This window comes from Echeneis naucrates, chromosome 7, assembly GCF_900963305.1.
Source record: "Echeneis naucrates chromosome 7, fEcheNa1.1, whole genome shotgun sequence".
Lineage (NCBI taxonomy): Eukaryota > Metazoa > Chordata > Actinopteri > Carangiformes > Echeneidae > Echeneis > Echeneis naucrates.
This window is the reverse complement of record NC_042517.1, coordinates 22721109-22741250: the sequence shown is the minus strand read 5'-3', so window position 1 is coordinate 22741250 and position 20142 is coordinate 22721109. Positions and strand designations below refer to the sequence as shown.

The 20142-nt window shown below is 41.1% G+C and overlaps 1 protein-coding gene across 1 annotated transcript in view; it reads left to right on the top strand.

The window, feature by feature from the left end:
* The window catches only part of atp2b3b (ATPase plasma membrane Ca2+ transporting 3b), a 34802-nt gene extending 14911 nt beyond the window's left edge, over positions 1–19891 (top strand). Inside the window, exons 13-25 of the mRNA XM_029507390.1 lie at positions 136–270; positions 886–992; positions 1124–1199; positions 2881–3039; positions 3152–3331; positions 5168–5255; positions 5346–5452; positions 6001–6192; positions 7459–7672; positions 7914–8125; positions 10860–10967; positions 11227–11409; positions 19382–19891. Of these exons, the coding sequence (XP_029363250.1) occupies positions 136–270; positions 886–992; positions 1124–1199; positions 2881–3039; positions 3152–3331; positions 5168–5255; positions 5346–5452; positions 6001–6192; positions 7459–7672; positions 7914–8125; positions 10860–10967; positions 11227–11409; positions 19382–19891 (2271 nt within the window). The remainder of the gene's footprint in view (positions 1–135; positions 271–885; positions 993–1123; positions 1200–2880; positions 3040–3151; positions 3332–5167; positions 5256–5345; positions 5453–6000; positions 6193–7458; positions 7673–7913; positions 8126–10859; positions 10968–11226; positions 11410–19381) is intronic.
* The last annotated feature ends 251 nt before the right edge of the window (positions 19892–20142 follow it).

Genomic DNA, 20142 nt, shown 5'->3' with positions numbered 1-20142 from the left:
TGCTAAGAGTCATTCTCAGTGTTTAATTTATGTTTTTTGTTTCCTCTTGTGTCATCCATTCAAATCCTTTTGTCCTTTTCTATTTCCTCCCTTTAATCTACGGCCTCAACTCACTTTAATCATACTCTCCTCTAGCCACCTGATGTGGAGGGGGGTCTAGCCAAACAGGTGGGCAACAAGACAGAGTGTGGCCTGCTGGGATTTGTTTTAGATCTACAGCAGGACTATACCCCTGTCAGAGATCAGATCCCAGAGGAGAGACTGTACAAGGTAAGGAGCAGTGTATCACGATCACTTTGACAAGTTAGGTGTATTTATTGCATAAGTTACCTACTGCAGCCTTAACAAAGAACCTTATCACAGTGCATTTGTACTTATATGGCTGCACCATCTCTATACACTTTCATTTGTACCTCGAACATAAGTTATAGTCAAAGTTAATGTTGAACATTGGACCGCTGTACACTGTCAGCTCTTGGTTCAGGATGCCTTGTGGGACCGCCTCATATGCAGCTACCTGCAGTTGTAGCAAAATTATGCACGGTATACGCGGTAGCGGATGAGCTCAGGAACAGCAAGTCTCTGCTGAACCCACAAACAATGTAGGAGGAATGTAAAATAACTTCTCTTAAAAACAAGTCTTATTTAACTCATTCTCTGCCTTTGTTGGGTTTCAGATGCAACCACTTTTCTAATGATGAGAAAGTCACTGATTGCAAATGCTCCACAATGATCCTGCATTCTTATGATAGATGCAGGTGTAAACCTTAAGTTACAACGTACATTCAAACCTGTGTTTATAGTCAGGGATGTGTCTACCTGCCCCTAAATTTACCCCTCAGACTCATACATCTCTCTTCCTCTCTCTCTCTGTCTCTCTCTCAGGTGTACACATTTAACTCTGTGCGCAAATCAATGAGTACAGTGATCAAGCTGCCTGATGGTTCCTTCCGCCTCTACAGCAAAGGAGCCTCTGAAATCATGCTAAAGAAGTGAGTGACAGGGAAGATGAGGAAGGTGGACAGAGGAATAAGCGGATCTGATGGCATTGGATCATGCGACCAATTAGATGCAAAAAAGATCAAATCCGTGTCACTATTTTCTGTCCATTATCTCTCCTCAGGTGTTCCTATATCTTGGATGCCAATGGAGAATCCCGTAGTTTCCGACCACGTGACAGAGATGAGATAGTCAAACAGGTGAGACTTCATAAATTTAAGCTTCTGAGCATTTTTTCCAATATTTATATTGTAGGATCAGCCCAGTAGGTTTAAGATGGCGGTGGAAGTGAATGGTTTAAGATGCTGACCAGGGCAGCATTATAGCTTCCCCTCAGGCAGGTTCTTCTTTTACATGTCATCCCCCATTTCTCTCTCTCTGTGTTCAAGGTCAAATAAAGACAGAAAAGCCCTCAACACAGCAGCATCGTAGTTAGCGCTGTTGCCCCACAATAAGAAGGCCATGGGTTTGGTTCCCGGCCTGGGGCCTTTCTGTGCAGTGTTTGCATGTTCTCCCTGTGCTTGAGTGGGTTTCCTCTGGAACTCTGGTTTCCTCCCGCCATCCAAAGATATGTATGTTTAGGTTAACTAGTGACTCTAAATTGTCCATAGGTCTGAGTGTGAGTGGCTGTTGGTCTCTGTCTGTCTCTGTGTGTTGGCCCTGCGATGGACTGGCAACCTGTCCAGGGTGTACCCCGCCCTCACTCAGTGTGAGCTGTGATTGGCTCAAGCACCCCTTGGGCCTCAGAAATGGATAAGTGTTATAAGACGAATGAATTAATGAATTCCCTCAAGAATCACTTAAGGCACGATACATAATACATTAATTCTTGGTCAGAGTGAGATGGCATGATTTAGGTATCAATCTTCTAATGTGTGGTCAGCAATAAAGCTCATAATTATATATATAAAAAATAAATATATTTAAATGTCATTTTGATAGCGTCATTGTAACAGCTGCACCATTTCAGGTTACAGTTGATGGGTTTCCCTTCGTTGTGCTTTCTTATCTGGGCCCAAGTGTTAGTCAGTTCCTCATGTCTCATGTTAGAAGTGTTCATTGAGACTTTATGGATTGATGATTGCAATCATGCCTGAGAAAATCCGCTGTCTGCCTCAAAAATGAGAAGAATACAAGCTTACCTTCAAGCTGGTACACTAAATTAAGTTATTACCACCCGAAGCTGTCACACATTTACTGGGAGCATTGTCATAAAGACTTTCTGTACAGCTTGGTTCTGCATTGGTGGCTGTGTTTTAGATAGATACTGTATTAATCCTGTGGGATTTTATGATGTGAATGAAATTCTTAAAGACCACTGCTTCACTGACTGAGTCTGCTTAACTCTGTCTTAAAAATCCATCAGGCAAATATTTTTCACACATCGTAGATGAAAAACCAACCTGCTGAATACCATCAGCCTTACCAACAGTACAGAACTGCTTTGTTAGATCACTTTCATTGTAATTAAAATATTAAGCAGTACAACACGTATCCCCTCAACAGGCCAGCCTGCACAGGTTCACCAAACATTGTTTTACTATTTTGATTGATTGACCTAAACCTGGGTCTTCATGAACAAAGTTGGCATCTTGAGAGCAATAACTTTTTCTAATACAACTTTATTCCAGCTCCATTGCTATGTTTTTTTATTGTGGCAGTTTCATGTCTCCTCCTCTTCACATCACATTGTCTTCCTTCTTCTACGGGCCTTCTACCAACAGCTGTGTCAGAGGTTCTAAAAGAGTCATTAGACATGAAAATGTACAAAGCTGGTTCAATCCAGTTTATGCATCAAATAATGTAAATGGCCCACAAAGGTGGGTAAATTTGGTGAAATTTTGTGAAGATGCCAGAGCTGTGATGGTTATTGATTCATAGGTAATTGAGCCAATGGCATGTGAGGGGTTAAGAACCATCTGCATTGCCTACCGAGACCTGCCATCTAATCCAGAGCCGGACTGGGACAATGAGGCAGAAATAGTGACAGAGTTGACCTGCATTACTGTGGTCGGGATAGAGGACCCTGTGCGACCTGAGGTAGGCACTGTAGAGTGTTTTTCATTGTGTGGATCTAGTTCCAGCTGGTACTATAAATGATATGTAATCTCTATTTAATTAGTAACTGAACTGACCTCCTTGTCTCTCTAAGGTGCCTGAGGCCATCCGTAAGTGTCAGCGTGCAGGCATCACAGTGCGAATGGTGACTGGTGACAACATTAACACAGCCAGGGCCATCGCTGCTAAATGTGGCATCATCCACCCTGGGGATGACTTCATCTGTCTAGAGGGCAAAGACTTCAATCGACGAATCAGGAATGAGAAAGGAGAGGTGAGCTGTTGTCTCAAGTGGTTTAAGTGAAAGGTAAACGTCCAATAACACATGATTTTATTTCTTTTATTTCTAAAATATCTTGTGTTTATACCGATCCATGAGCGCTGGCTCTCCTTACTCATTATTTTGTGATGTAAGCAGAGAAGCACACAGCTATTGTGAAGTTAAGAGACATTGCAGTCTACAAACATTTCTCAGACATATGGCATGTTACATTGCACGTGTAAGTGCAATGCAAGATATTATATCTTTTACAATGGTTCGTTTTTTATAAATGTTTTACCAGAAGAACTTTTCAAAACTGAAAAACATGTATTTAAAAGGTACAACCCTTTAAAGTTCATATAATTAACTATATATATATATATATATATATATATATATATCATTTGGGCCTAAATTGTATGGGTTCATGGATCTAAACCTAACTGTGGCTCTGATAGCTCTGAGATCACATTCAGAGACACTTGATGATTAATTAGATTTTATTATGATAGAGTGTTTATTGATGAATCTATGAAATATCAAAATTTCCAGAAGGCAGATGTAAAGTTTTTAAGGAAAAAATATTACTAATAATAATTTTGAAAAGTAGAAATAATGTTGGCATTTTTGCTGAACAAACTTTTTGGTTTGTTTTTTGCATCAAACAGGTTGAATTTACAGCTCCGTTCATAATTTGAGTTTGCTTAAGGTATTAATGCATCAGTAACATGTGTATGATTTTGTAAGTTTACATTGATATGATAATACAACACAATAAGTGCTGTTTTTGTATGGATAAAAATTCTACACTGTGACTAACCTTTTTCTCAAATGAATAGTGAGGCATACTTTATTTTTGCTTTATTCATCCTATAGGTGAAATTTAGGAGTACATACTTTAAATTTTATTAAAGTCTAAATCTCTAATGACAGATGACTACTGAATAAGTATAGTTAGCATGCTGGTAGAGTAAAACAAGGAATGATTCCTTGCGTTTTTCTGTTGAAGTATAAAGTGGTACAAAAGTAGAAAAACCTTAAACGTCAATTCAGTAATCTGAGTTACCTTCCGCCACGCTGTTTACCACAGTTAAGTGTTTTGATAATGATCAAATAGTCCAGAATATTTCATCTTAGTCCTCCAGGAATGATGATCTAGATCTCTTGTATCCTTTTGTTCAGGCATATTAATTTCTGCTCACCAGTTAGTCTGACACTGTTTTCATCCTACCTAGTTTGTGCTTACTGCTTTTCCTCCTTAGTATAATGGACAGTATCTCCGCCTGCCACGCAAAAGACTGCGGTTTGATTTCCCAACAAGGAACCAAACCCCAGCCACAAGGCACCCACAAACCAGTGGATTTCTTGTGCTAGTCCAGAGCTGGATAATGAGAATGGTTATGTCAGGAAGGGCATCTGGCGTAAAACTGTAGCCAAATCTAATCATGCAAGTCAAGCTGACTTGCTGTGGCGACCCCAAATATGGAAAAGCTGAAAGAAGACACATATACAGTTAGTGCTCACTGCTTTTGTCTTACCCATTTAACTTTATCATTTAAATTTTGCTGAATGTTTAATGTGATGGATGAGCTTCTGATTGGTGCTGTGGTTCTGTGGTATGAATTGAATTTGAATTTAATTTTAAATTTAAATGTCGTGTGTAAATTACCATTGTGTTGGAGTGCAGTTTGGTCAAACTGATAGGAAGCTGATAGGGTAGGAAAAGCGCAAGAAGTTTCACAATGTTGCCAGATATGCCAGAACACACTGAATCAACACAATATTTCTTGTGAAACGAGGGAACGATTATTCTGTTTTAAATTATTATCACATTCTTCGTTCTGACAGATTGAGCAGGAACGCATTGACAAAATCTGGCCCAAACTCCGTGTATTGGCTCGATCTTCACCAACAGACAAGCACACACTTGTTAAAGGTGAGTCTTGGTGAGAATAACTTAAACACACCCAAATACATTTGTTCACATACACAGACACACTGATTTTTCGTTTCTATTTGTGAGTAGGAATTATTGACAGCAACATCATAGAGCAGAGGCAGGTTGTTGCAGTAACAGGAGATGGAACTAATGACGGGCCAGCTTTGAAGAAGGCCGATGTCGGTTTTGCTATGGTAGGCTTGCATAATGCTTACCAGTTATATTTATGTGGTGTTAAAAGTCTTCTCCAGCTAATCATTTATGTTTTGTAGTAATTCCATAAGAGTATATTACTGGATTTTTATTTTTTTTTTTTACAAAAGATGCTCTCTTATTCCAGCATTTAAAAAATATAAAATGTATTTCATTATAATGTAATGCACCCATATTCTATAATTTTCCTGTATTTAATATGAAATGTTGATGAGCATAGGAAGATATGTTTTATAGTTTTAAAACTAAAAACATCTCAATGTAGCTTTTCATCTTCTGTCTTTTATATCCCCTTTAGACTATATAAAACCTTTAAAATAACCATGTTATAGGAGAAATAAGTCATTTGAAATTAAAACATTTTAAACTAGTGTGTTTTGTAATAGTGTCCCACAGTTTATTCAAATGATTCAACATGGGGGCAGGACAACATTATTGCAAGCTCATGTCAGTGAACGCTTGACTGATCGCATGAATCATGTCATGAGTCCTCTGTCTCCTCCTGACTCCATCTCAATCCCTGTCTCAGGGTATCGCAGGGACAGACGTGGCTAAAGAGGCATCTGACATCATCTTGACAGATGACAACTTCAGCAGTATTGTCAAGGCAGTGATGTGGGGACGAAACGTCTACGATAGTATTTCCAAGTTCCTGCAGTTCCAGCTCACGGTGAATGTAGTGGCTGTCATAGTGGCCTTCACTGGGGCCTGCATCACTCAGGTAGACAGACCTATTAATAAACATGCATGCTGACACATGTGTATTTCACTTGTCCTAATTATTCCTTCTCTCAGAGAATTTGTTCAACACATGTTTATACCTGAGCCTCCCTGATAAATCTATATCTGTTGCATATCTTTGAGTCCTGACATCACTGTGTCCTCCAGCAAGCTGTGGCAGATCCCAGAAACTTCTAAGATTTTAGTTTCAGCGACAAAGTGAATCTTTTAACTAAGACACTATAAGTAATAAGATAAAATAGGGGAGGGTGCACTTGATTGCAGCTCTGCTTAACATAGTGTTATCAGTATTCAGTAATGACACAATTACTATTACAGTTACCATGTTTTACTGTCATATACAATAACTTATATTCCAATTTCAGGTTTTTGGTGTTGCAAAGATTGCTGGAACTTAAACTGTGCTCTTGCCAATATTCTTTGATGTACTTTAAAAGAAAGTGTATTTTAGATTAAGTATTGCATTTAATAAATTAAGGATGGGTAATATATGACAACAGTGTTTGGCTCAGTAAAGCTTTAAAGGTCATATAAAATAATTAAACCGGTGGAGTGTTCAAAAAATATTAGTGAAAACAAAAAAGATAAATCTGAGCAGTGCTATTGATAACTGGAAAAAGGAGAAATACGCACCAGATATAACTAAATGTATGATTCATTTTGAAAATCTGTGCCATGTAATGACTATCTAGTGTCTTAAAAATGTTACATGTTGTGGGAAAAAAAGAAAAGTCTTCACACTTTTTGTTTACAATCCTAGGATGCAATGTGTTGTATTTTATACACATGAATGTTGGTGTTACTATCCAACTCTACATCTGTCAGTGTTTACAGCACTTAATAGATTATGAAGTCTACCAACACTGACCATTACATCAAAATAAGATCTAATATTAACACTATTATAGCTCTTGTGTAACGCTAGCCCTTACCTAAACCTAACCATATCTTCCTGGCATTATGTGCTCACAAGCAAGTCCCCATATTGTTCTATGTATCCTAACAACCATTATAACAGATCATGGCCTCGTAGAACAGAAAGAAGTTTGACAAATTGAACATACATTCTTTTAATTACATGGCTTATAAATGTAAAGATTAACTGGACTCAAAAAAGCAGATAATGCTGCCAATGTTACGTTTTGTGAAGAGGAGCTGGCACATCCTTTTCACCACTGTCGGGGTCATGGGAATCAGATTCATCTGACGTTTTGTGACAGGGCTCTAACTGAAAATCTCCCTGCAGGACTCTCCTCTGAAGGCAGTGCAGATGCTGTGGGTGAATCTGATCATGGACACTTTTGCTTCTTTGGCCCTGGCCACCGAACCCCCCACTGAGGCCTTGTTGCTACGGAAACCCTACGGCCGGAACAACCCACTCATTTCACTGACCATGATGAAGAACATCCTGGGACATGGAGTATATCAGCTAGTCATCATCTTTACTCTGCTGTTCATTGGTGTGCGCACACAACAGACACACACACATACACTCAGATGCACATGCACACAGGCACACACACAGACAGCTGGGTGAAGTTTTTAATACAAAAAAATTTAAAGTGGGAAAATGCATTGCTTAAAACACATATAAACACATCAGCCATTTTAGACGCTACAATGGAAAGAAGTTTGTTTGTCCTGTAGCAGATCGAACACACCTGATGAACAAATCTCTCACCTCCTCTCCTTACCCTCCAGGTGAACGCATGTTTAACATTGACAGTGGCCGAAATGCTCCACTCCACTCCCCCCCCTCTGAGCACTACACCATCATCTTCAACACCTTTGTCCTCATGCAACTGTTCAATGAGATCAACGCCCGTAAAATCCATGGAGAGAGGAATGTCTTTGATGGCATATTCGCCAACCCCATTTTCTGTTCCATCGTTCTGGGGACGTTTGCTGTGCAGGTGAGGTTTCACCTTCAATCATTTTTAATGGCTAGAGAATATTTTGAGACACTTTTCTTCTATGTATTGGGCTTTAGCATTTTGCATACAATGCCAATGCCTTTCAATTCCAAAGCCTATTCCTATCAGTGATCCATGTCCAAACTTACTAACTTCACAAGAGCTGGACTGTTAGTCCAACTTGCTGACAGTGATACCCTGTGGTATACCTGGAGAAAGAGACACCTCCTCCCTGCAGATAGATGTTGTTACTGGGTTTGTATATGATAGTTCCACTGAGATTTATGACTATGCAGCTCAGTGTTACGATGATATTGTCACTTCATCCTGGTGCAAATGACCTTATGGTCTGTTATTAAAATTACATCCACTGAAGCAAGTAAACCTGCATGACCATGTTGTAACTATGGCCTAAATTTAAAGATGGAAAATAAACTGCAAAACTGAATGCATCGCATTCAGACGATTACTAATACATACTAGTTCTTGAAGCATGTTTTAAACTGGAGGGCAAAGATTGTTCTGACTAATATGTCCAAGGCTATACGTTCCCTGCATTGATTCACTTTAAACCTTTCCAATAAAACCACTGTATGGCACATGCTTTACTGTATTCCCTAATGGACAGATTAAGCCAGAATAAGCCCAATCCCGAGCTTTATTGATGTTGTTGTTTTTGTTTTTGTTTTTGTTTTTTTTTGTTTTGTTTTTTTTTAGGACTCTGTTATATAAAGAAGCTGAAAGCAATTTGAATCAAGGTCTAATTCTTTAATATATCAAGATTCAAAAATATCTAAGTTCTTCCTCACAGCATGTCGTTCGTGGGTTCGATTCCCAGGCCTGGGGCCTTTCTGTATGTGATTTGCATGTTCACCCCGTGTTTCCGTCGGTTTCCTCAAGGTGCTCCAATTTCCTCCCACACCCCAAAGATGTGCATGCTTAGGTTGATTGGTGACTCTAAATTGCCCGTAGGTTTAAGTGTAAGTGGTTTTTTGTTTGTCTCTGTCTGTCTCGATATGTTGGCCCTCCAGTGGACTGGCAACCTATTCAGGGTGTACACTGCCCTCGCCCAATGTGAGCTGGGATTCGGTCCAGCCCCCACTGTGAATCAGAAATGGATATGTGATAGAAGATGAATGAATGAATGAATAACCCACAATTTAGAATGGCCACTGCGTTATGCTGTTAGCAGCTAATATAGCCTGGAGCCTCAAGTACAGATGAACAGCTCCAGTTCTGATCTTTCACTTTCGACTCATTGTCTACTGATCAATAACAATGACTCAAATGACATCACCTGGTGACCCTCATTGTTTGGAAACTCTTGACTGTGTATTATTGGTAGAGTTTACCCTTAAGGTGTAACTGCGACTTATAGAGACTAATCAAGTCTAAACTACATACCTTCCCTCATGCAGTCAGAGAGGACATATCAGAACTGCATCATGTCAGTCGTCATAGCTTTGTGCTCAGTTAAAACGGAGTGCATAGTAGTAACACTTAAGTGATACTTGAGTGGAGCAAGTATCAGTGATGTCACTCATTGTGAATTCCTTTTGTGAAGTCTCCTGTTTCAACTTTACTGATGTAATAAATTAAGATCTTACTGATATGGTAACTGCAATGCCCTTGTTTCACTCGAGTTTAAAGTCAAACCTTGCATCTAAGCATCAGCCAGAGAACTAATAAGTGCATTTCCAACCTATGAATCTGGCAGCTGGAACAAAATCTTAAATATTAGTAACATTTGTATGTGTTCATTGTCTCTAATTCTAAAAAAGAGAGAAAAATGACTCCAAACTTTGAATTTTGATTAATTTATTAATTATTAATTATTATTTCTTCAATTATTTCTTTGAAAAGACTGACCCAAGAAAGGTAATGTGATGCTGTAGTGTTCCTAGAATATACTGCATTCACAGAGATAAATGACCTGATGGTAAAGTCAATTTGAAATTAAATTGATCTTCATAATTATTGTGGATTAGGTATACATTATAAATAAATAAGTAAATGGAATACTCAAGTGATAAATGCCAGCATGTGTTTCTGCACATGCACAGAAGGTACCACAGTAATAATGTCACCTTTTGAGCTTGAAGTCCAGATGAACCACAGTTGATGGCTGGTGCAGCAGAGGGAGTTCTGACTATGCTGGTTCCATCCCTCACACCGTAATGATATCAAATCAAATCAAATCAAATCAGATTTATTTGTATAGCACCAAATCATAACAAAGTTACATCAAGGCACTTTACATATAGAGCAGGTCTAGACCAAACTCTTTATAAATTTATTTAAAGAGACCCAACAGATCCCCCGATGAGCAAGCACTTGGCAACAGTGGCAAGGAAAAACTTCCTTTAAGAGGCAGAAACCTCGAGCAGAACCAGGCTCAGGGAGGGCGGCCATCTGCCTCGACCGGTTGGGTTGAGAGTGGGAGAGAGAGAGAGAGAGAGAGAGAGAGAGAGAGAGACAGGCATTGGAGGGGGGGGGGGGGGTGTAGGCAGGAACATGTTGCATGAAGTTCATGGAGTTGAGCTGTAATACAGAATTCATGCTATATGGGACCAGCAGGTGTTGCAGGAACATGGGATGGAGATGAGTCACCACCTGCAGGATGAGGACAGGGAGAGAGAGGAGAGGGACTGGGAGAGACAGAGACTTTGGCAGAACATGGTTAGTAAATGCAGTATAAATGCTTATGCATATTGTCTCTGTGTATCTGCCATAGATTGTGATCGTACAATGGGGAGGGAAACCCTTCAGCTGCGCTCCTCTCAACGTGGAGCAGTGGCTCTGGTGTCTTTTCGTGGGAGTTGGAGAGTTGCTCTGGGGACAGGTAAGCAGCTCTTAAGCCTGCTGAGTCAAACCACACAGAGCAAATGCAGGCTGGCAGGCCTGGTTTACCTAGAGTCTCCGCTGAGGTGAGGCTAAGGAATTAGTTTTCACACTCACTCTTTGGCTCGGCTCTGTCCTCTGCTCACTGTGACAGTTGAAATCATTTGTTTGATGGATGAAAAATCTCTGAGCTGGACTGCACAACACCACAGAAGCCACTTCTTTCAAATGGCCAAGCGTTTAACAAATCTGGGTTCCAGGTGATCGCTACAGTACCGACAGAGCGGCTCCCATGTTTGAAGGAAGCGGGGCTGGGCCTGGAGCCGGGGGAGGAAGAAGGAGAGGAGCTGGCAGAAGATGAGGAGGAGATCGACTGTGCTGAGAGAGAGCTGCGCCGTGGACAGATCCTCTGGTTCAGAGGCCTCAACCGCATCCAGACCCAGGTACTGTTGGACTTGACCTTGGGAAAAAACAAAACCATAACGTTCGTTTTTAACAATGAACCCCCCCCCCCACCCCAACCACACATATTTAAACATAATTGGGAATATTACTGTCACAAGAACACAGGAAAGTTGAAACCCTGCAATCTGAAATGTTCTTGCTCTTCAAAAGTCTCTCTCATCATGTCTGTACTGTTCTTATGACTTGTGCCAAAACATAACAACCTCACTTTTCTCTCCAACACAGCAACATTTTCTGCTCTGGATCCTCTGACTTAGTATTTTAAATGCATCATGAAAGAGGATTAATGCTGCCACTGTGTGTCAGCATTTATTGGTGCGGTGGCAATTCTGGGTGTGAGAGTGTTGACGCATTGTGTTATGGGCTGTTGCAAAATAGCAGGTAGTCAACTTGCTTGATTACCTAAACTGACCATTGTGTTAGCAGACAGTAAGAGTGCAAAACAGCATTAGTGTGAGCATGAATCTGTTAATGACATCTGTAGTACATGATGGTCATTACTCACAGTCAATGTGCACGTTACTTTACTGTATATATTTTTTATTCCTATTGCATATATTTTTTTTAGATATTTTATTCCCTGTGTGTAATGCTGCTGTTACATTGCAATTTCCCAGTCTGGGATAAATAAAGTATCTATCTATCTATCTATCTATCTCTAGCACTGATGGAGAACCAATCCTGACTCTACTTAGGTGCCATTGCTAAAGGGGTCATTTTTTCATTCAGAGCGCACACATGCAAGCGTATACAGCCTCATAGACACATTAAGTTACATAAATTAAAATAATCAAAGGGCTTTTTCTGTCATCGCTTAACAGGGAATGTATGAAAGAGAAGGACAGGCACACACACGAACATGCACTCAGCCTCCTGCTCTCACTGAGTGCTGCTGTTTTGTCTCTGTCCTGCAGATGGAGGTAGTGAGCACGTTCAAGCGAAGCGGTTCGTTTCAGGGAGCAGTGAGACGGCGCTCCTCCGTGCTAAGTCAGCTCCACGACGTAAACACTATCTCTACCCCCTCTCATGTAGCTCTCTCCACTGCAACAGCCAATACCAGCCCAGCCCCTGGGAGTGAGTCCACCGAACGCATGTACACACATGCACATATACATATACCTGGATAGACACTTGCAGTCAACCTTTCTTTCTATCTCTCTCACTCTTTCTCTCTCTCACACACATACACGCACACACACAGCCATTCATGATATAACACACACTCTGCTGCACGGCACGTGGACTGCAGTATTTTTACTCTCTATGGTTGTGTATCCTCCGGCTCGCTCGCTGCTCGTGTGTGTGCAATGTTTCCTCTCTTCTTTTCTCTTATTCTCCCCTTTTCAAACAGCACCCAGTCCTGTACGGCTGTGTAGTTCTGGTCTGATCTGGCCTGGTCTAAACCCAGTCCCGTTCCTAGGCCAGAATCTGTTATGTTGTTGAGTGTTGGTGAGTGCAGGAGGTGATTTGCAATCCTCTCTCTGTCTGAGGTTTCTTGGCAGAAATGCAGAAACATCATAATCAGAAAATCAAACATCAGAAAAATTGTGACTGGAGTTTAAAAGAATAAATTTAAGCAGTGAAATTTATTAGTTTCTGATGAGTTGAGGACACATCTCAAAGTTCAGAGAGCTAAAGGCAGCATCTCCTGCACCATGTGTTATTTCCTGTCTGGGAATGAGGTCAAGCGTGGTTACTGAGGTGGACCCAGTTGTAAGCATCTCTACTCTAAAGGAGTGGAATCATTTATCATTTCTATAACCAACAGAAACTATTGCTTTAATGATTCATTGATACTGTTATGCTGGGATAAGATTTTACTGACATAGAATTCATTCTTCTTATCAAATGGCTTTCATATGGCTTCTGCAATTCTCTAAACTGTAAACCTTCGAGTATAAAAGCCCCATAATACGCTGCTGATTACAAGACTTCATTTTTTTTAAATTAATTTATTTTTTTATTTTTTGAAGTTTCCTCTTCTTCTACTGCTCTTGTTTTTTCTCTCCTTTTTCTGTTTTCCGTGTTGCAACTGTTGTCATCTGGTTATTTTTGTAACAGTATTTCAGGGTCTGACGTCACAAGTTTTTGGCCCGTCCCCCTGATGTCTCCGAAATTCCTGATTTCAGACTGTTTATCCCTCTCTCTCTCTCTCTCTCTCTCTCTCTCTCTCTCTCTCTCTCTCCCTCTCTCCATCTCAGTTTTCTCCTCTTTCTTCTATATTCTATGAGATATTACAGGTTCCATGTTTGCAGAGATATTCTGGGAGATGTGTTCTAATTGTTCATCATAAGTAGAGTTATTCTTTTGTAGAGGTATTTAGATTTTTCCAGATCTAAATACAGGCCTTTGTGTAGCATACTGATAAGGTGTCTTCAGTGAGTTTCTCTTCATTTTTTTTTATTTTCTCTCCTTTTATATCTTGATTTATCCTTTACCTCATCCCTTTTTACCATCCTCCCATCTTCTTACCAGAGTAGTTTCCACCCCTCATGTTTTCTCTTGATTTTACTGTGTCAGTTCTGCGTGTGCCTGTTTGCAAGTTTGTGCATTTGCTGACATATCTGAGAGCTGTTGTCAGACTTCTTTGTGTTTACTCTGTGTGAGTGTGTTACTCTGTGCTTGTATGTGTGCTTGTGATTGCATGCGTGCAGTTGTGCTTGTTTCTTCATTTAATTGTCTTCATCTGTCTTCTCAGTTGCTTTACCTCACCTTCCTTGCTTCCTCCAGTTCATCTTTCCCTTCTTCCATTTCATGCTGCCTTCCTCCTCATCTTGCTCCATCACCTCTAGGTTTAGACACAGACAGGCCCAAGCTGGTGCTGCTGACATTTTGCTGTTTTCGCTTATTCTCTGCATAGACACTAGATGTTACCTGTTATTTAAGTATTTGATTGGCTGCCTGATAGAAACTTTTTCTGATTAACAATGTAATACAACAATTTTGAGAACGAGGGAATGTGAAGGTTGCTTTTTAATGTGACTGGGGTTTGCTTTCCTCAATCATTTGCTGTTCTAGGTATGGATTCTATGGTCAAAAAGATTTCTTTCTCTTCCTATTTCGTATAACTTTCAAAAGTTTACACAAATGGTAGCAGAATTCACATAATTTCAAGTTTCCAGCCACTACTCAGTGAAGCTGATGTGGCAGGCCTTACTGGTATTCTGTAGTTCTATAACTGTAAATAAACAAAGACAGAAACAAGAGACCAAGACCAACACTGACTTTTCCCCACTGATGTCCAAAAACTGCTCGTAAGGCTAGAGTTTTATGGCTTTGTTAGCAATTCTTTGAAACGAACGCGACAGTCCTTCTCACTGAATACTTATGTCAGCGAGCTAACGTACTTACAATCCTACCATACTCTTAGTGAAAATGCTAACATGCTGATGTTTATGATATGTAATGCCCTCCGTCTTAGCAAGCAGGATTCCACCCAGTGGAAAGTCCAAAGACCAAAGTCAAAGCACTGCCTTATCATAGTAGTGTATTCATTTATTCATTTATTTTACCAGAAAAAACAATACTTGAAGCATCAACAACTGATGAACCTGATGTAATAAAGTGAAGAAACTATATCCAGAGGGACTGCTCACTAACCCTTGGTGAGAGCTAAAGAGCAGCTCAAGACTGAACCAGGCTGCCTAAAGACTAGCAAAGCCAATGAAATATAGCATCAGTGCCATTTATGAATGAAGTCACTCACTCACTCACTCATCTTCATCTGCTTTATCCGGATCCGGGTCGCGGGGCTGCTGGAGCCAGTTCCAGCTAACATCGGGCGAGTCCATTGCAGGGCCAACACACAAGGACAAACAGAGACAAACAGCCACTCACATTCGCATTCGCACCTACGGTCAATTTAACGTCGTCAGTTAACCTATACATACATGTTTTTGGACGGTGGGAGGAAACTGGAGCACCTGGAGGAAACCCATGCACACACAGGGAGAACATGCACATTCCGCACAGAAAGGACCCAAGCCATGAACCGAACCCGCGACCTTCTTATTGTGGGACGACAGCGCTAACCACTACTCTTGAATGAAGTCAATCTCCTTTTATTTGTAGTTGAAATAAAAGAACAAAATCTGTACTCTCATCAGCACTGGGGCAGGCAATACTCACAATTTACATAGAGGACTAACAAAGTACAGACAAGAATGCAAAATCCAATATACAGTACAGGCCAAAAGTTTGGACACACCTTCCCATTCAAATGAATAGGAAAGTTTGGGCTGTACTGTATGTATATAATTTTCCACCATTACAGATGAATGCCTGTACTATATGTCAGAACCATCCACTATACTATTAAACCAGGGAATTACACCAGCCACAATGCAACAATATGGCCCATGAGTACTCAGTATTTCTGGAGATTTCACTGACAAAAATGTGCCCACTAGTCTGTTTTAATCATTATAACCATCCCTGTTGTGTCTCCCCAGTCGGTGTGTCCACCACCACATTTCGCTAAGAAGACACACAAAGACACACAACATTTACTGGTGCATGCATTGCTGGTAGATATTGGTTGAGATATTTCACTTGGCCCAGAGTGGTGAACTGGGAGATGCGTTCCTTCAATAGCATTAAAACACACACTGCTGCTCACTAGTGCACCAAAGTTTTGACTGAAATCAGTTTCCAAGAGCTGTACAATGTTCTTCTGTTGAGGAAGCTGAAAGATGTTGTTCATTTTGGTTTTTATATAATATTTGCTGACAATAGCAGAAAATGAGTTATGTATGATGCATTACCCAACAATTACCTACTACAAATGATAGTGTGTGAAAACAAAATGACCTCTTCAGGCTCATTCCTTCTAAGTGGAGCCAGCCCTCATATGCGCAATGTGTGAGTTGTTGCACTGACTCCCTGGCTTTTACACCTTTACAGCAAATCTATCATCTCTTGGTGAAAGAAGAGGACAGGGATATCTGATAGAAATAGCTAAATTTAAACTGGAGTTATACCCTGATGGATAAGCCATAGAAAATGAGAGAGAGAGAAAATAAATGTATTATTAAACTCATAATTAGACGACTCAGCTTCATGGTTTCCTTCATCCAAGCCATGCTGGGCTTGAGTGATCCCTCTGGATCTTTAGGCCTGATCTATGGATCCAGTTTGTTTGTTTTCAGCTCAAACTGGGCAACTTTCATCCACCAACAATTCGAAGGACATGTTGAGAAAAGTTTACCAAAATGAATTAGGACATTTAGACCAAATCCTCTTCACTTCCTCAAGTATTCACCAAAATTCTCTCATATTCTCAGAGAAGTTCAGTGAGTGGAAGTCATGAGGAGGTATGCGCATACTTCAGTCATCACATATTAAAGAGTGGGTCTGGACACATGATGAGAAACGGAAGCCATTATCCAGCCATCTTCCTCGAAGCTTCTCCCTGTATTTATGTTGCAGTTACTTTTCATCAGTTTTGTTTTGCACACAGCACCCTCTCTACCTTCCAACGTCTTCTTTTCCTCCTTATACTTTTAACCGTTATTGTTTTTCCATCAAGCACTGCTGAAAGAGCCAGCAGGGTGAGAGAGAGAGAGAAAAGTGTGGGTGAGAGATAACAGTTATACAGCAGGGCCCTGACCTTCTGGCCTCTCTGGTCACATTGTGGGCGTTATATACTCGAAAGTTTACTCTTTCCATGGAGATAAAATGAAAACAAACCAAAGCGCTGATGAAGTGAGAAAGTAACATCTTGAAACCTTCTCAGTCTGCATGAGATTTTTTTTCTGCTATATGACAGGCTCTTTGGAAAAACAGATAAGCACTGAACCTACTGCTTGACCGTCTGACTGTATGTCTGTCTGTCTATCTATCATATATGCCAGAGTCATATATAGAGACTCCTCTTAGTTTGGCCGCCTGCAGCACAGTTCTCCATTTAGCTGCCTGACCATCCACCTCTCATAACCACAGTTTGGACTTCAGACAGTGTTGCTGTCAACACAAAGCTTTCTCTCTGTTGATCTCATGGGGCCAAACTGTCTCTATGTAGGGCTCTGCCTGCCTGTGCCTGTCAGTATATTCGCATTGAACTGTCTCTTGTTTCTTTTGAGCTCATGCTGCTTCTTTTCCACTGTTTGGGCTTGTAGGATGGAGGGGTGCATGGACCAATTGCAATGAGAAAGGAATGTTTTTACGCACGTATACACCATACACCACACACTGCATAATGCGCCTTGAAGTACACTCATAGACCTCACTCTGACGTGTGTGTATGTGAATCAGCATGACCTGGCTGTTTCTCTGTGTGACAGGGCTGATGCCTGAGCTTCGCTCTGGCCTTTCAACCAATCACCTTCTGTTTCTAGCTATCCAACCAATCACATGCTGTTCTGACCTGCTGATTTTTGTGATGTCATCTTTTTGTTTAGCAAGACTTGTTTTTTATATCCTGCAGCAACTTCATCATCAGCATCAGCATCATAACAATCAATCTGGTCTCATCTGTCTCACACTGTTGCATGGCTTCAGTACATTCTGCACATTCTGCACATGCGCACGTGTGTTTGTGTGTGTGTGAGAGAGAATGTGCGAGTGTGTATGGAAATGCTGACTGATTCACTGTCTCGTTGTCAATGTGTTTTTGTGTATGAAGCAGGTCTATTTAACAAACAGCACTCATAATTGACAACAGTCATATGCATGCAGACATCCACCTCCACGCTGCACGACATATAAACAACCCAGTTACATTGCTGCTGCCTGCTTGTGTGTGTTTGCTGGTGTGCCAAGCGTGTGTGTGGTCACTGCTATAGGTTCTTGTTCTTATTTTTTTTTTTTTTTCAAGTTCAAGTTCTTATTTTATATTTTATCGTACATTAAACTAACACTTGCCAGTCTTGCTTTTTCTCCATTTGTGCCTAATAACAATCCTCATCTGTGTGCATGCATGTGAACCAGTGTGCTGAGGTGTGGCTGTTTCCCTACAGATACTCTACATTGTACACACACACACACACACACACACACACATTCCATGTGTGTATGACATGAAGCTTCTGTGGTCTTTGTGGTAGTGGCTATTGAATGTTGTCGTTGTTTGAAGTCTGACTGGTGTATGAGAACTGACCAAAACATCATTAGCCAACCCATTTTAAAACAATAATTGTTTTTGGTTTTGTTTTGTTTTTTTATTTCATTTTCATCTGTTAAACACAGACAGGGTCAGGTGGACTGAAACTGAATTAGTCTTAATATTTGTGCACCCAGGCTTGCAAAGTTTGAAAAGTCACTATAATCACGCTTAATAGCAGATCTGAATTGCCACACTTTGATGTAGAGTGACAAATGGTCTCTCATACAGAAGCAGAGATGACATTAAAACATTTTCTCTCTTCAAAAGGTATTGCACTCAGTTGTTAATGTAATGTAGAGAGAAAATGTCTTTCACCTCCACAAACCTCATGGTGTGAATTAGTATGGATGCTAGAAAATTTACAGACTTCATACCCAGGTCCCTGAGATCTGATGTTGAATAGGTGTGGACTGAGGGCCACTCAATCACCCAAGAGCCAAGAAATAGTCCACAACATAGGCACAACAAAGACAAATTGATTTCTAAACATATAAAATAAATTAGATATAACTTTTAAATGATGGACCTGGGTTGCTGGGTGACAAATTTTGGCATTTGGACAAGCTTGCTGTCTCCTACTCCTTTTTTGTTTTTCTGCTAAATTAAACCAAATTGTTTCAATCTAGACATATTAATCCCTGAGTGACCACCTGGCCCTGAGTGTCTGTCTGTCTGTCACTCTGTTTGTCTGCTGAAGGACACAAGTCCGTCTCTGGGTTTCCCTTTTCTCTTTTTTCCCCTTCCTTATCTCTGACTTTTGCTGTTTCTTCTCCATGTCCCCTCTGTCTCTCTCCTTCTCTCTCTCTCTCTTTCTTCCTCTCTTGCTTTTTTTTCTTTCCTGTTGGCAGATGCGAGTGGTGAAAGCATTCCGTAGTTCGCTATACGAGGGCCGAGAGAAACCAGAATCCCGCAACTCCATCCACAACTTCATGGCCCACCCAGAGTTCCTCATCAACGACCTCATCCATAACATTCCTCTGATTGACGACACTGATGTGGATGATGAATCAGAGCTCAGCAGATACCAGCACCTGCACCCGGCCCTCCGAAAGCCACCACCACCACCCACCCAGCCCCAGCCCCCAGCCCGCACCCGCCCCACCCGCCCTTATCGCCAGTATAGCCTCCCAGTGACCCCGTGCAACCGAAACAACAACAACAATAGCAGCAGCAGCAGCAGCAGCAGCATCAGTTCAATGGTTACCCATGGAAACAATAACAGCCCAAATGCAGTTGCTCCTAGCAGCTGGAATCCCCATCACCACCACCAACAGCACCACACCCATCATGGCAGGGACAGACCATTGAAACCCACCCCTCATCTGGCCCATCTGTACTGCATGGAGACCTCCTTATAACTGAGCTGAATATGGGTCTGGGCGGAGGAGAAGGGTAATGGAGTCTTGGGTGGGGGGAGCAAAGGAGCGCAGAAGAGAGGGCTGAGGACACCTACGACATTTTCGTCTTATCTCCCTTACAACAAGCTGACAGGAAGGAGTGCGGGAGAAGGGAGGTACAGGAGGGAGTGGACAGTGGCTGGAGACTAACTCACAACTCCCCGAGAACAGCCCAGATTTTCCCTCCCTTCGCCCCTGCTCCGGCCCTCTTA